Source organism: Anas acuta, chromosome 17 (assembly GCF_963932015.1).
Source record: "Anas acuta chromosome 17, bAnaAcu1.1, whole genome shotgun sequence".
NCBI classification, from domain to species: domain Eukaryota; kingdom Metazoa; phylum Chordata; class Aves; order Anseriformes; family Anatidae; genus Anas; species Anas acuta.
In genome coordinates this window covers 10,631,120-10,644,204 of record NC_088995.1, presented here as the reverse complement: position 1 = coordinate 10,644,204, position 13,085 = coordinate 10,631,120, and the positions used below count along the sequence as shown (strand labels likewise).

Below are 13,085 nucleotides of genomic sequence, written 5' to 3'. Positions count from 1 at the left end.
GGTGACTGCTGAGAAATGTAGGGGTAGAAACTGCTGCGGTAATGCAGGAAGGGAAGGCCCGTACCAGACTCCAGCTGCAGCTGTCGAAGTATGCAGGAAGAGCTTCGCAGGACATTGTGTAAAATGTAATTATTTTCCACTGTTGGATTGCTTTATTTCCTGCGTTTCATTTACAAAACCAGCCTCATCAGTTTTCATCATTTTTGGAAAGTGCTTTGGGACGCTGAGGAAACAGTGCTCTAGTAAAGGAAACACAAATCAACAATAATCAGTTGTGAAAAAAAAAAAAAAAAGCATACCATTTTCTATTTGCCTTTTAACATACCTTGCCTTTCTTGTTTGTTACTATTCCTACATTTCTCACATCTTCACAGGAAAGCCTGAGTATGATCTTCTGGTAATCGGTGGAGGATCTGGAGGCCTGGCTTGTGCAAAAGAAGGTCAGCATACATAAATAAGTAAAAGTTTTCTTTTAGCTTAAGTGGTTTTTATGGAAGCTAAGAGAAGCAATACTGAAAATGTTAAAGATGTCTAAGAAACAGTATCCTGTGCGTAAGCCCTGCGCTTTAATCATTAACTCAGCTCCATCTAGTTAATCTGCAAATTATTCACACCCTCAGGTGTGGTAATCTTACTTGGCTTTCCAGTTACTCTTTTTTAAAAGTATTTCTTCTGTTATCACAGGAAAATCTAATAAACATTTATTTCACTGTTACTGTGTGCCTCTGAGTGCCTCCATAGATTTTCTTTGTTACTTATTATACTTTTTCTTATTTATGAATTAAAACAACAGTACTTTCAGGCTGTTTGGAATTGTTTAACTTCTGTAGAGAACTTTTTCCTCTTTGTAATGCATTACCCTTATGTAACATGTTCAGTAACACACAAGGTTCTTAAACATCTCATTTGGTATCACATCGTATTTTTAGGGTTGGCAGAAGCTGGAAGCTCTAGTAAGGGTTATTAAGTGCCTTCTGGAGAATCTGCTGACTACATGGGTAGCCTGGGCTCTTAGTCTGGTATCTTGAATTGGTATAAACCACCAACTGTCATCTCCTGTATTCTTAATCTGTGCTTGTGCTACTGAATGTATTTCAATTTGTGCATTTCTTTGTCCTCTAAGTGCCTTTTCTTGTTTTTTGTTTAAAGCTGCTCAGTTTGGAAGGAAAGTGGCCGTTTTGGATTACGTGGAACCTTCTCCACAAGGTATGGAAAAGAAATACTAGGATATTTGGATACGTGTGTAAAGCCGTGGTCTGGCTGAGCAGGTTGATGCAGGCAGCAATGTGGCCAAAGCCACGCTGCATGCTTTGCTTGCAGTAAAGTCCTTATGCTGAGCTTGCTCGTTGCTTCCCAGCTCTACCTCCTTTTCCTGCATGCTGAGGTTGTTAGCAGTGTTTGATTTGTGATAGACTTTGGACTTAAATGCGTGAGAATATTGTCTGTCAAAATGTCTTTACAATTTCTGAAGCGTATGAATTGTGTTGTGTTAAGGCTCTTCATGCACAATGTGTAAAGTAATGTCTGCAAATACAAATAATAAATGTGAAAGTGTAGTAATTGGATCTTCCGAAACCTGCAAAAAATCTTGAGATGCTTTGAATTTTAGAAGAAAAATACTTAGAGTTGGTCCTTATCAAAACATGTTAATGTAAGCATAGTCAAAAAGTGATCTGTAGGAGTAAATTGTGTGTTGTTTCAGAACATCTAATACTAATTGCATGAATAATCCAATTCTCTAAATAATCTAGTTGCATTAAGTAAAACTAACATGGTGTGTTTACTTTTTTTTTTTTTTTTTTTTTACTTTTTTTTAAGGAACCAAATGGGGACTTGGTGGAACTTGCGTGAATGTTGGTTGCATTCCTAAAAAGCTCATGCATCAAGCAGCCCTTTTAGGCAGCGCCCTTAAAGATGCCCAGCGCTATGGCTGGAATATAGCCCACCCTGTTCATCATAACTGGTAAAGAATATTGTCCCTATCTGCTCCTATGTTCTGAAAATGCATATGAAAACCTTTTCTTGTTGGTATTTATTTACAGTTAGAGAACTGAATTTTGGATGATGCTTTTTAGTCTACTCCTTGTTTTAAACACAAAACTGTAATTAATAGCTCATCAGGGCAGATATTATGTCAGTTTGCACTTGTTACCTTACTTTCATAACAAAAAAGTATTACAGAACATCATAATTTGTAGCAATTGCCTGTAAATTGAGTTGCATTATCTGAATTTGTAACATGATGATTTTATGTTCAATTTCTTGGTTTGTGATAGGTCAGAGATGGCTCAAGCTGTTCAGAATTACGTGAAGTCCTTGAACTGGGGACACAGAGTGCAGCTACAAGACAAGTAAATAAGACTTGAGGTTCATCTGTCCTCCCATAATCAAGGAGCTCTTGTAGAATTGCCTTTGGAATTTCTCATTATAATTAGTATTTTTAGTTTGTAAGTCCTTTCTTCTTAGGACTGTAGGTGCCCTTACCAAAGTAAGTCATGTTTCCCTTCCCTTCTTCTTTTCTGGAAAATATTGGTTGAAAACAGCCCCAGGAGAAAACTTTCTAACAGTATAGTGATCTGGGTATGTTCTCTCTAATCTGGAAAGGTTTTCCGTTAATATTAAGTAGTCTGGGTTTATCAAGCTAATTTTGGGCTTGCCCACCAAAGCTTACATGCCCTGCTTACAGTCCTACAGATAACACTACACTAGAGCAGCTGATTTTTTTTGCTTTCAGTGCAGGAACGTTTCCAAGTTTTTCAGCATGCAGTTCCTTTTATAGAGAGATCGTATTAATTTAACAGGTACAAGTCTTATGACTCGTGCTGAGTCGCTCTTGCGTGCTCTAAAAGAAGTATTGTAGTAGTAATGTTATAAATAGTAATGCTACGAATAGCGGATCATGTATCAATTGAAGAGGTTAATAACCTGATCCCAAAGCATGCCATATACTTTGCTGTATAGGGAGATGAACTGTGACACAAAAATTAAGTCTGTGATAGAGCTGCACACAGTCTTATGATATGAGATGCTTCCTTCCTTTTCTATGCCTGTTTGCTTTTTTTTTTTTTTTAACGGATCAAATAGGGGAAGAAGAGCTGTTTTTATTTAATTCCTATTCTTCATTAAATGTACATTTATGTTGTTTTCTTCCAAACAGGAAGGTGAAATATTTCAATGTCAAAGGGAGTTTTTCAGATCCACATACAATCCGTGGTTTAACAAAAGGAGGTAAAGAGGTGAGCTGCTTTACAGTGCACCTCAGTTCTGCAGTACTGTTCACTTCAACCATCTCAGGTCTTCTTGTGTTGGTTTTCAGATCGGCTGGAATCTAGGCAATACTTTTCCAAACTGCTTTAGGTATTCAGTATTGTTCCAGTGAGGGAGATCTGTTTTCCCTCTAGAGAAGATGTTTATGAACTTGACCGTTGCCTACTGTGCCCTTAGCCCCTAACCTGCAGGTTAAGTGCTGTTGCTTTTCCTTTGAAGACAAGAACTGAGACACGGGGTTATTCATTGTATTCAGATTCAAATTGCTTTGATGGATACCGACAGAGATGTAAAGAAAACCAAAATCTCTTTACTGCTTTGGGCATTAAATCAGTCTGAGATGATTTCTTCCTTCAGATGAATTGTAAAGGCACTTAGCTTTCTAATACAAAGTGGTGTGTGGGAAGCAATTATGCTGAATGTACCAAATTTAACTTAAAGCAGACAGGTCAAGTAATAAAATGGTGACTGTTTCTGCATATTTAACAAAAGACTGAAAATGCATTTTTAATGCCTTTTTGAGGGTAATTATATAATGTTACTGGTTAATATCAGCCTGAGAGAGCAAACGTTTTTTGAGGTAAATGCCTAGCATTGTCTAAAAACATATCCTTTTTGAGGTACCTTAACTCTAGGCCTTAGAGACAGAATTCACTTGGTGTGATTTCTGTGTTTTGTCCTAAGATAAGCTGACTTTAATAAACTGCTGTGTGTGTACAGCTGTTGTTTCCAAGCAGTCCTCAGAATCTTGTCCGGTATAGGAACAATTGTAAGCTTAATATTAAAATGAAAAATGATAGAGAATGTGTAGGAGAAACCTTCTTCCTGTATTCATTTGTTTTTATCTGCAACCTTTTTTTAAAGTATTGCTTATTATTATGTCAGATAAACAGCAGATGGTAGTGCCAGCTTTCTCACATATTGCTCATTTGCACATAGCTAAGACTTAAGACAGATAAAAGGATATCAAATGCTTGATTTTTGTTTTGTATTTTTGTTTGTAGACTATTCTTACTGCAGAAAAAATTGTCATTGCTACTGGAGGAAGACCAAAATATCCTACACACGTAAGTTACACTTCCCATCTGACAACTTCAATGACTTTACTGTCTTTCTACCAGATAATAATTAATGTTTAGAGGATTAAGGATGTCAACAAACTAACACAAGGAATTTCCGTACCTGAGTGTGAAAAAATATTTTTTGCATTAAAATTTTCAGAAAAACACTTCCCTAGAAAACAATTTGCATTAATTTAGTATGTTGATGTTCTTGGAATCATGGAATCCTCACATACGTTGGAAGAAATCTTCAAGATCATCAAACTGAACCATCAACTTGAGCTACTGAGTTTCATCACTAAATCATGTCCCTTAATGCCATGTCCACACACGTCATATCCCGCCAGGGATGAGGACTCTACCATTTCTCTGGGCAACTTGTTCCAATGCTTGATCACCTTCTACATGAATTCTTAATATCCAATCTGAACCTACTCTGGCACAAATTGAGACTGTCTCCTTGTGTCCTGTCACCTGAGAAAAGAGACTGGTGACAGTCTCCTTGCTGTAACCTTTTCTCGAGTAGCCATCAGCCTCCTCTTCTCTGGATTAAATAACATCAAGCACTCCTCCTAACTTGTTTTCTACTCCTTTCACCAGCTTCATTGGTCTTCTCTGCACACATTAGAGCAGCTCAATATCCTTCTTGGTAGTGAGGGGCCCACCTCGCTATCAAGGTAAAAGGCAGCGATACGTTTTATCAGCTTGGAACCTTTCCTCTTTCAGTTTGTCTGTTGTCTCTTATCCTGCTGTGCACCACTGTGAAAAGCCTGGCTGTCTTTTTTTGATAGCTTCCTCATAGCTTTGAAAAGCTGTTATTAGCCACCTTTACTCCTGGCTGAACAACCCCAGTTCCCCTCAGCCTTTACTCACTGGTAGTGTGCTCCACCAGCTGGCCATTTTCATGGCCCTCTGCTGAACTTGCTTCAGTCAGTCAGGTTCTGTGTTGTATTAGGAGGCCCAAAACTTCACTGTGTTCTCGATGAAGTTTAACTAGTGCTAAGTAAAAGAGAGTACTTACTCCCCTTGATATACTGGCTACATATCTGCTAATACAATCCAAGGGGCTATTAGCTTTTTTTTGCTGCCAGCACTGGCATTTTAAAGTCAAGATCTTACCTGTGTGTTCACAGGTTGCAGGTGCGCTGGAGTATGGAATCACAAGTGATGACCTGTTCTGGTTAAAAGAATCTCCTGGAAAAACGTAAGCTCCTCTACAATGGCTTTAATATATGCTGTCATTCATACTTTTTCCTTACAGCAAGGTGAAAAATGTACAAAATTGCCTTTTATATTACCAGTTTTTCTCTCCTTGTGTTTTCCCTCTTGAGAATCTGTTTTGCCATGCAGCAACCTCATGCTGTTAATCTTCATAAGTAACTAATACATTTTTTCCCCCATAATATTCCTATGTAAAATCAAGTTATATTTAAATTTTTACCATAGGTTAAGGTGACTTATTTGCTGTAGCAAACTTCCTCTTGGAAGACACAAGAGGGCAGCATAAACTTAAATGAAGGCTCTACTGTCCCTATACTCTCCCTATTTTTTGCTGTGGGTATATGTGAAATTGCTTCTCAGGTAGAAACTTTGACATAATTTTGTGTTCTTTTCAGTGGTGACTATTGATAACAAATCTGATGAGACAAGAAAGGACAAAAGTACCCTTATTATGGCTTGGAAGCTATTGATTAACTAAAATACTGAAAATTGTTTTTAGTGGAAATATTAAATTACCACAGTCTGTGTTTCAGAGTGCATAGTACAGTAAGATATGGAGTCAGCGCTGCACTACAAAGCAATTTCTTTATGCAAATAACTGTGATAGGAAATGTGTATTTGCTAGCATGGAAGTCAGCTAAGGGTATTTTTATTTGTCTTGTAGTTGCAGTCTATCCCTAGATCAAGGATTTCACACAGAATCACAGTAATTTAGGTTGGAAAAGACCTCTAAGATCAGCAAGACAAGCCGTTAACCTAGCACTGCCAAGTCTACCACTAAACCATGTCCCTAAACACAACTATATGTTTTTTAAATACATATTTGTGAATGGAGAAATTGTATTTGTTGCAAGTATCTTTTATATATATATAAAATACTGGTGCTTTCAAAGAAAATAGAGCTGCCATTCATGGCCATGATTTGCTAATATAAAATCATGGCCATGATTTGCTAATATAAAATTGCAATGTGTGTTAAGCTAAGCATCAGATAGATAAAACAGGGGTTCATTGGTATAGTTTAAAAAGGCAACTAAATTTCCATTTGTTTGCGGTATATCAGTCACCTCTTGAATTTTGAGAGCATGATTTATGTGAGGAAATTATTTAAAAAAAAAAAAAAGATATATACCTATAAGACATTTCTGTGAAAATGTGGCTTTTGTCCAGTCCCTGCTAATGCAAGTTGTAACAGTGTAATGTGGGAGTCTAGTGTTTATATGTTGCATTCCTAAGATTTAGTCAAAATAAGCCCGCAGGGGGTACAGTAGCATTTCTGTGCTTTATCAGGCTGTGTCCTAGCAAATGAAGGAGGGAGTTGTTAAAGGTTTGTTTCTGACGGATTTGTTGCTATTATAAATACTCCCAAGGTTCAGTTTAACACCTTTTGTTTTTTAGTCTGAGCTGTGTTCTACTTCTTTCTTTCCCATTCCTCTCCAAACGTGCATATCTCAGCTGCAAATTATATGGCTGGGGGTTGTAGAACTGTCAGTCCTGCAGTTATTCATACAAAGCGCGTGTGTGTGTGTGTGTGTTTTTTTTTTTTCTTAAAAGGCAAACCGTTAACCAAGCAACCGTTAACCAACTTAGAAGTCTCTTAAATATACAAACACTGATGAAATTCTTGCTACTGAGATGAAGGATTTTGGCAGAGTGAATTAGAAACTTTGCCTTGAAATGTGCTCAGAATGAGTGAGAGATTGAGCAGGTGCGGTGGATGTTAGGTTCTGCTTTCAAAACTTTTCTGTTAGGCTCTGACAATGCCCAGGATTTTTAGGAGGCACTGTGAATAATGTGCTGCTGATGTTATGAGTGGGTGCCAGCTGGCAGCTATTTCTTATCTAATGAAAAAGAAGAGCAAATGAATGCATAAATTTTGTATGTTTTTATTCTGTTCCCTGTAACTCCCCTCAGATATTTCTTTATGGGCAGTATATGGCTTTTTGCAGCACTTCCCTGGAGCTGGAGGCTAAAAGAGGGGATGTTCATCCATTTACAGATCAATCAGATGTCCTAATGCTGTAAACATTATTTCCCACTGTGCTAAATTGTTTGCCAAACATAAAACCCAGACCAGGAGACTGGTAGATATTTATCTCTTGGTATGGCTATGCTTATAATGCTTGTGCTTCATTTCTCCTGACTTTAAGTAACCTAGTTAAACTCTGTGATTATATGACTTCGTGATTTGAGTTTTTAAAGTAATTTCTAAATTTAAGTAATTTTCTAAAATCTATAGCTTTCCAAATGCAATTAGCAGTCTACTTTTTCCATACCCCGAACCCTGATTTTTTTTTTTTAACTTTTGAATATAGAGGAGAGAGCCCTGCATTAAGAACAAAGGAAATCCCCCAAAAGTGGAAGCATGTTTCCATAGCTGAAGATCACAGTCAGAAAGAGCCTAGCATTCTATACAAGCCTCATAGTAACTAGAAATGTTGGTCCTTATTGATGTTTTTCCTAATTTAAAAATATAAGGAAAAACTTTCCTGTGGGTGGAAATACTACTTGGAATGCATCTCCAAGCTGTGAGCTTTTAACAAGCCTGAATAATACATGGGTAGCAAAGAAATGTGGGTGCAGCTTGTCCAGCAGCTGTGTCAGTGACGGGCCAGTTGGACCCACTTTTACCCCTGGAACAGGGACTGAGTGCTTTTAGGTACCCGGCACACGCAGGGAATTGAGGATCTGGTCAGAAAAGAGAGGAATGCTGCAGCGTATAGGCATCTGGGGACAGGCGTAGAAACTGCTGTGCTGGAGAGCTGATAAACCTCATAACTTAGAAGTGTTGATGGACAGACAGCTTTAGTGGTATTCATGGTTGAAAGAGCATAAAATAGAGGGAGAGATGGGAACCGGCGTTTTATTCAAGATCTCAAATGGATGTATGTGGTAAACAGTAGTCTAGTTAAGTCTATTAAACAGATCATCTATAGCTGTGTACACAAACTTTTAAAGTTAGGAAGAGCAAATATTTGGCATTTGGATAACATGATGAAAAAGCAGATGGTTATAAATCAAATTGAAATTTAGTGATGACAAAAATCTGTAAGTTCTATTGAGAACTATAATCTACTTGGTAAGAAGATGGTGAATTTAATACGTACTTAACTTCTGAACGTCTTAAGTTTTCTTAAAAATATTTTACAAGTTATTTAGTAGCTAAGATACATCTAGAAATTTTGAGATATATTTTTAATTCTGGTAAGGCAGCTGCGTGTCTGTGTGTTTATACATGTATGTTGTACGCTGTGTCAGAGGCAATGGTGTCAGGAGGCCCTGTAAAAATGAGGCATCAGAAGCAACAGGCAGTGTGCGGAGGGTGAGGGGGGAGGAACAGTGTCAACTTCCACACCAGATGCTTCCAACTGAGGTATATATCACAGGGCACAGTTGAAGTATTTGTGATGCCTCTTAACTTTGCTAGTTGTTCTGAGTTTTTCCGTGGCTTTCTTCACCTTGTCTTTCAGATTACATGTTTAAATGTCTCTTTACAATATAAAAACAATTCCTCTTGTCTTATAAACCTTTGTTTGTTTGTTTTTGATTCTGTTAATGAAATATGTTCAAATGTTAAAAGGTTCTCTTTGTTGGAGTTGACAAGCCAGGTTCTTCTTCCTACCTAACAGTATCAGATCCACCGCTCAAACCTGTGTTCTTACAACTATACATATTTAAAAAGTAATTTGTTGGGTTATGCAGAAGTATGCACAAGCTCATTCCATTGCTTTATTCTTTTTTTTTTATGCAACAGGTTGGTTGTTGGAGCCAGCTGTATCCTTTGAAAAATCTGTGATTTATAAGTAGCATAGTTGCCTTTCCTATGAAAGCTTAATTTTCTGAATTCCTTTGCTCATGCCCTATAAGTTATAATAAATATAATTTGTAATATAATAGGAAGAGTTTTATATGCACTATCATTGTAGGAAACTAAGGTTAGTTGAGGATGAATTCTCAGGATCTTGAAAACATTCTTACCTATTAGGAAAGTATTCTAAGGCTCTGGGTTTTTATTCTGTACAACAAAAGTAAGCTAGAGATATGTAAGGAAAACGTGGTATCTCTAGATAGAAACACCACGTGTATATTACTCTCCGTGTTGCATTTATGTGAAATTATTGTTTATATTTCTTTAATTGATACTTCACCAGATATTTCACTTGAATGTGCTGGTTTTCTAACTGGCATTGGACTAGACACTACAGTCATGATGAGAAGTATCCCACTTCGTGGATTTGATCAGGTCAGTGTGGAACATCTTGCATTTCCTCCTATATCACATATAAGGTATGTCTGGTCAGTTTTGTCTCCTAAAGAAAAAGTGGCGTTGGCTTCTCCAGACATTTCCTGGCATACAGTTTCTGAAGAGTAACTAAATAAATATTAGCTCATGTTTTCCTATTATATCTCTTGATCCTGTATTTGGAAAATTAAACCTTTTTTTTTTTTTTTTTCCTTCACTTAATTTAAAACAGGATTGAAAAGATCAGGAAGCAGGGGAGAGATTTGGATTATGCCACTGCTAAAAGTATTAGCCGATTTCTTTAAAATAATCTAGAGTTGCTAAGAGATGCAGATAATGACTTTTAAAATAAATTACTGGATGTAACATGAAGTAGTTCAATGTGGAGTTCATTATGACAAATAAATAAATCACTAAGCTGAAAGCTTTTAATGATATAAGAACTGGAAATCTTGACTTCACTGCTTTCATAACAGTGGCAGTTATAACTAGGTTTTAAAAAAAAGGTATGTAGAGAGAGTGTGAGTGATTTCAGTGGAGCTATCAAGCTGGAGAAAATTATAAGCGAAAGAGAAATGTTAAGAGAAAGAATTGTGTTTCAAGATCAAGAACAATTTTGAGGAGTTTTCTTCAAGTGTGAGTAATCATGATTGTGCTGTCAAAACAAAAAACAGTCTTGGCTAGAATTCCATTCCTGTATAAAGACAATAAAAGGGAATAGAGTTAACAATGAGAAAAAGCAACAAAAATGAAGAATGTTGTTAAACATTTGTGTTAAATACAGAGCTGCTTAAAAAAGCAATAGCAGGTAGTATAGCAGGTTTAGGTTAAAGACAAGTTATTGGATTTAGTAAAGGCATTACTTGGATGTGATTTTTGTAGGCTTTGTTCTACCAGTTAGATAGCCTTATTGGTTGCCTTGATGGTCCCTAAGTCTGTAGGGAGAGTGTTTTAAAGGTGATTGTAGATCTTTGTCCCTGCGAGACTTGATGCTAACATTACTTTGAAGGAAAAGTTTCTATAGTGTTCTTAGGAGAGTTACAGGTTTTCACTCACTGCTGCGCTGAACTTTTTGTTTTTAATTTTCTAATATTTTTTTTTTTTTTATAACTTTGGAAAATTTCAGCGTTAAGAATGAAGACTGTCTTGTTAATCTCTTGAAAATAGTGTTTCCAGAGTGGAAATGAATGCACATTAATTGTTCCTGGTAGCATGGATCAGGAGTGTGTTTTTTAATGCTAAATTGCAATACTGCAAAACATTTAAAGACCAAAGTTGATCAAAGAGTGATAGAGCCTATGGGCTTGTTTTCAAGAACTGCTTTGCATACGTGGAGTGTAGGAAAATATTTTAATGTGTAACAGTACAGTTTTTGAGGAGAGAACTTCGCTGTCAGAAGCAGTAGTGATAAGTAACGAATGCAGGTAGTGACAGCTCCTGGTTGCACGCCAGCTATTCCCACTTTGAAGTCTCTTCCTTAAAGCTAGTGGTAGGTGTACCAGTTTTGCAAAACACCATTTAAGGATGTGTCTTGGGAATTGCGTTCATCATTGAAGAAATCTACACCTGGAACAGCATGAGATTTGAGCAAGCAGGGAATAGTGCTAAGAGTGTGTGGGTGGCACTTCATAAAACAGCAGGGCTTTCTCTGAGAACATGATTTTCTGTAATATATAAATAATACAATGGAAATTTCAAGGTTAAGAAGAAATAGAAAAAATAATTTTATTCAATATGTAGTCACACTGAGATGGAAAGTGATTAGTGAGTTGTCATGTTTCTGGAGAGATATAACCATGTTGTTGTTTTTGTATTAGTTAAAAACAACTTCAGAAATAAAGTTGTGTAAGTCAAGACCTTACACGTAGCTCTTCTGCATGAGTGGTTTTGTAATAATATCCTTTAAGTAATAAATATATCCTTTGACAAAGTGTGACCTGAATTACTGCAGTCACGAGCAATGACATCTTTGGATAAACCTGTCAATTCAACACATTACTAATCAACTGTAGTGTGGCATTATTTCAAACAAGCTCTTAGGACAAAAGCATTATTTCCTTTTGGTAGTAGAACTTTTCAGGAAGCCTTAGTGATTCATAGTTACTGCAGAGAAATGACAGGTGTCACAGCAAAGGGAAATATTTTTCTTCATTAACTTTATCAAAGCGTTTAATTCTTTTCAAGCTGCCAGAAAATGGGAATTATGGTAATGTTAAACTAAATGTGCTCTAGATTCTATTTTTATAAATGAATCAAATGAATTATAAGCAACCATTTTATTAAAGTGCTATTTCAGTTTCTTGAAAATGATTTGAATATTCAGATGCAGATACCTCTTGGAATAGAGTTGCAGGCCATAGTAGCTTAATGTATTATCATGTGTTGACAATGCACAGTAGCTAAGTGACAAGGAATGTTTGAAAGGCATTATATTTTTACTGGATTTCATAAAGACAGCTGAATGAGAGTTTTGCATTAAAAATGCCATACCTAAGTATAAACATTTTTCCCCCTACTCAACAGCAAATGGCATCTTTAGTAACAGAGTACATGGAATCTTATGGCACAAAATTTTTAAAGAAATGTATCCCAACAAAAGTTGAAAAATTGGAAAGCAACAGATTACACGTCACCTGGAAAAATACTGACTCGGGCACAGAAGAAGCGGATTCCTTTGACACAGTGATGTGGGCAGTAGGTAATCTTGATCATCTTATTGTTTATTTGTAACGCTTTCTGTTCTGAAAACAAAGCTCCTTCGTGTTCAGTGGGGCCAACCATTTTCGTAAGTTTAGCAATCTAAACATGGATATAATTACAATCCACATTTAGAAATTGCAAAATGAATGGTTTGGGGGTTTGAGGAGGTCTTTTTTTAGTGGACTTTTTGTGTGTGTGTTAAAGTTGGCACTCTATCCTTAAGGATTAAACACATTAACAGTTAAAGCTGGTTAATTGATGTGCAGTCGGTATGATTCATTGTTTTTCTCTGTATCAACACACCCACACCAGGTGTCTCAGATAATAGACTGGGAAACTGGGTAGTGTTGAGGATTTCCTGTCTGCAGATGTGCCAGTTACAATACTGATTGAAGAAAGTCAGCTTGTAGAGTTAAAAAGCACCCGCTGTTAACTAATTGTAGCCTGAGTTATACTAGATATTTCCTTAATTTTTGTGAATGCATCTTGGAATTTTATTTGGAATTTATTATAATTACTAGGATTTTCAAACCAATCAAAACATTTGAGGCAACAAAATTATTTGGATATATTTTTAATGTAACTTAAAAGTT

At 36.5% G+C, this 13,085-nt stretch overlaps 1 protein-coding gene across 4 annotated transcripts in view; it reads left to right on the top strand.

The window, feature by feature from the left end:
- The window catches only part of TXNRD2 (thioredoxin reductase 2), a 33,790-nt gene that overhangs the window by 884 nt on the left and 19,821 nt on the right, over positions 1-13,085 (top strand). For 2 of the 4 annotated variants that reach the window (XM_068701211.1, XM_068701210.1), the window contains exons 2-11: positions 375-440; positions 1,150-1,206; positions 1,819-1,963; positions 2,277-2,351; positions 3,158-3,236; positions 4,272-4,334; positions 5,462-5,532; positions 9,304-9,323; positions 9,701-9,792; positions 12,316-12,490. In XM_068701211.1, the coding sequence (XP_068557312.1) occupies positions 375-440; positions 1,150-1,206; positions 1,819-1,963; positions 2,277-2,351; positions 3,158-3,236; positions 4,272-4,334; positions 5,462-5,532; positions 9,304-9,323; positions 9,701-9,792; positions 12,316-12,490 (843 nt within the window). Of the gene's footprint in view, position 1; positions 126-374; positions 441-1,149; positions 1,207-1,818; positions 1,964-2,276; positions 2,352-3,157; positions 3,237-4,271; positions 4,335-5,461; positions 5,533-9,303; positions 9,324-9,700; positions 9,793-12,315; positions 12,491-13,085 lie in introns of those variants that run through there. The other 2 variants (XM_068701209.1, XM_068701212.1) reach the window with 2 other exon arrangements.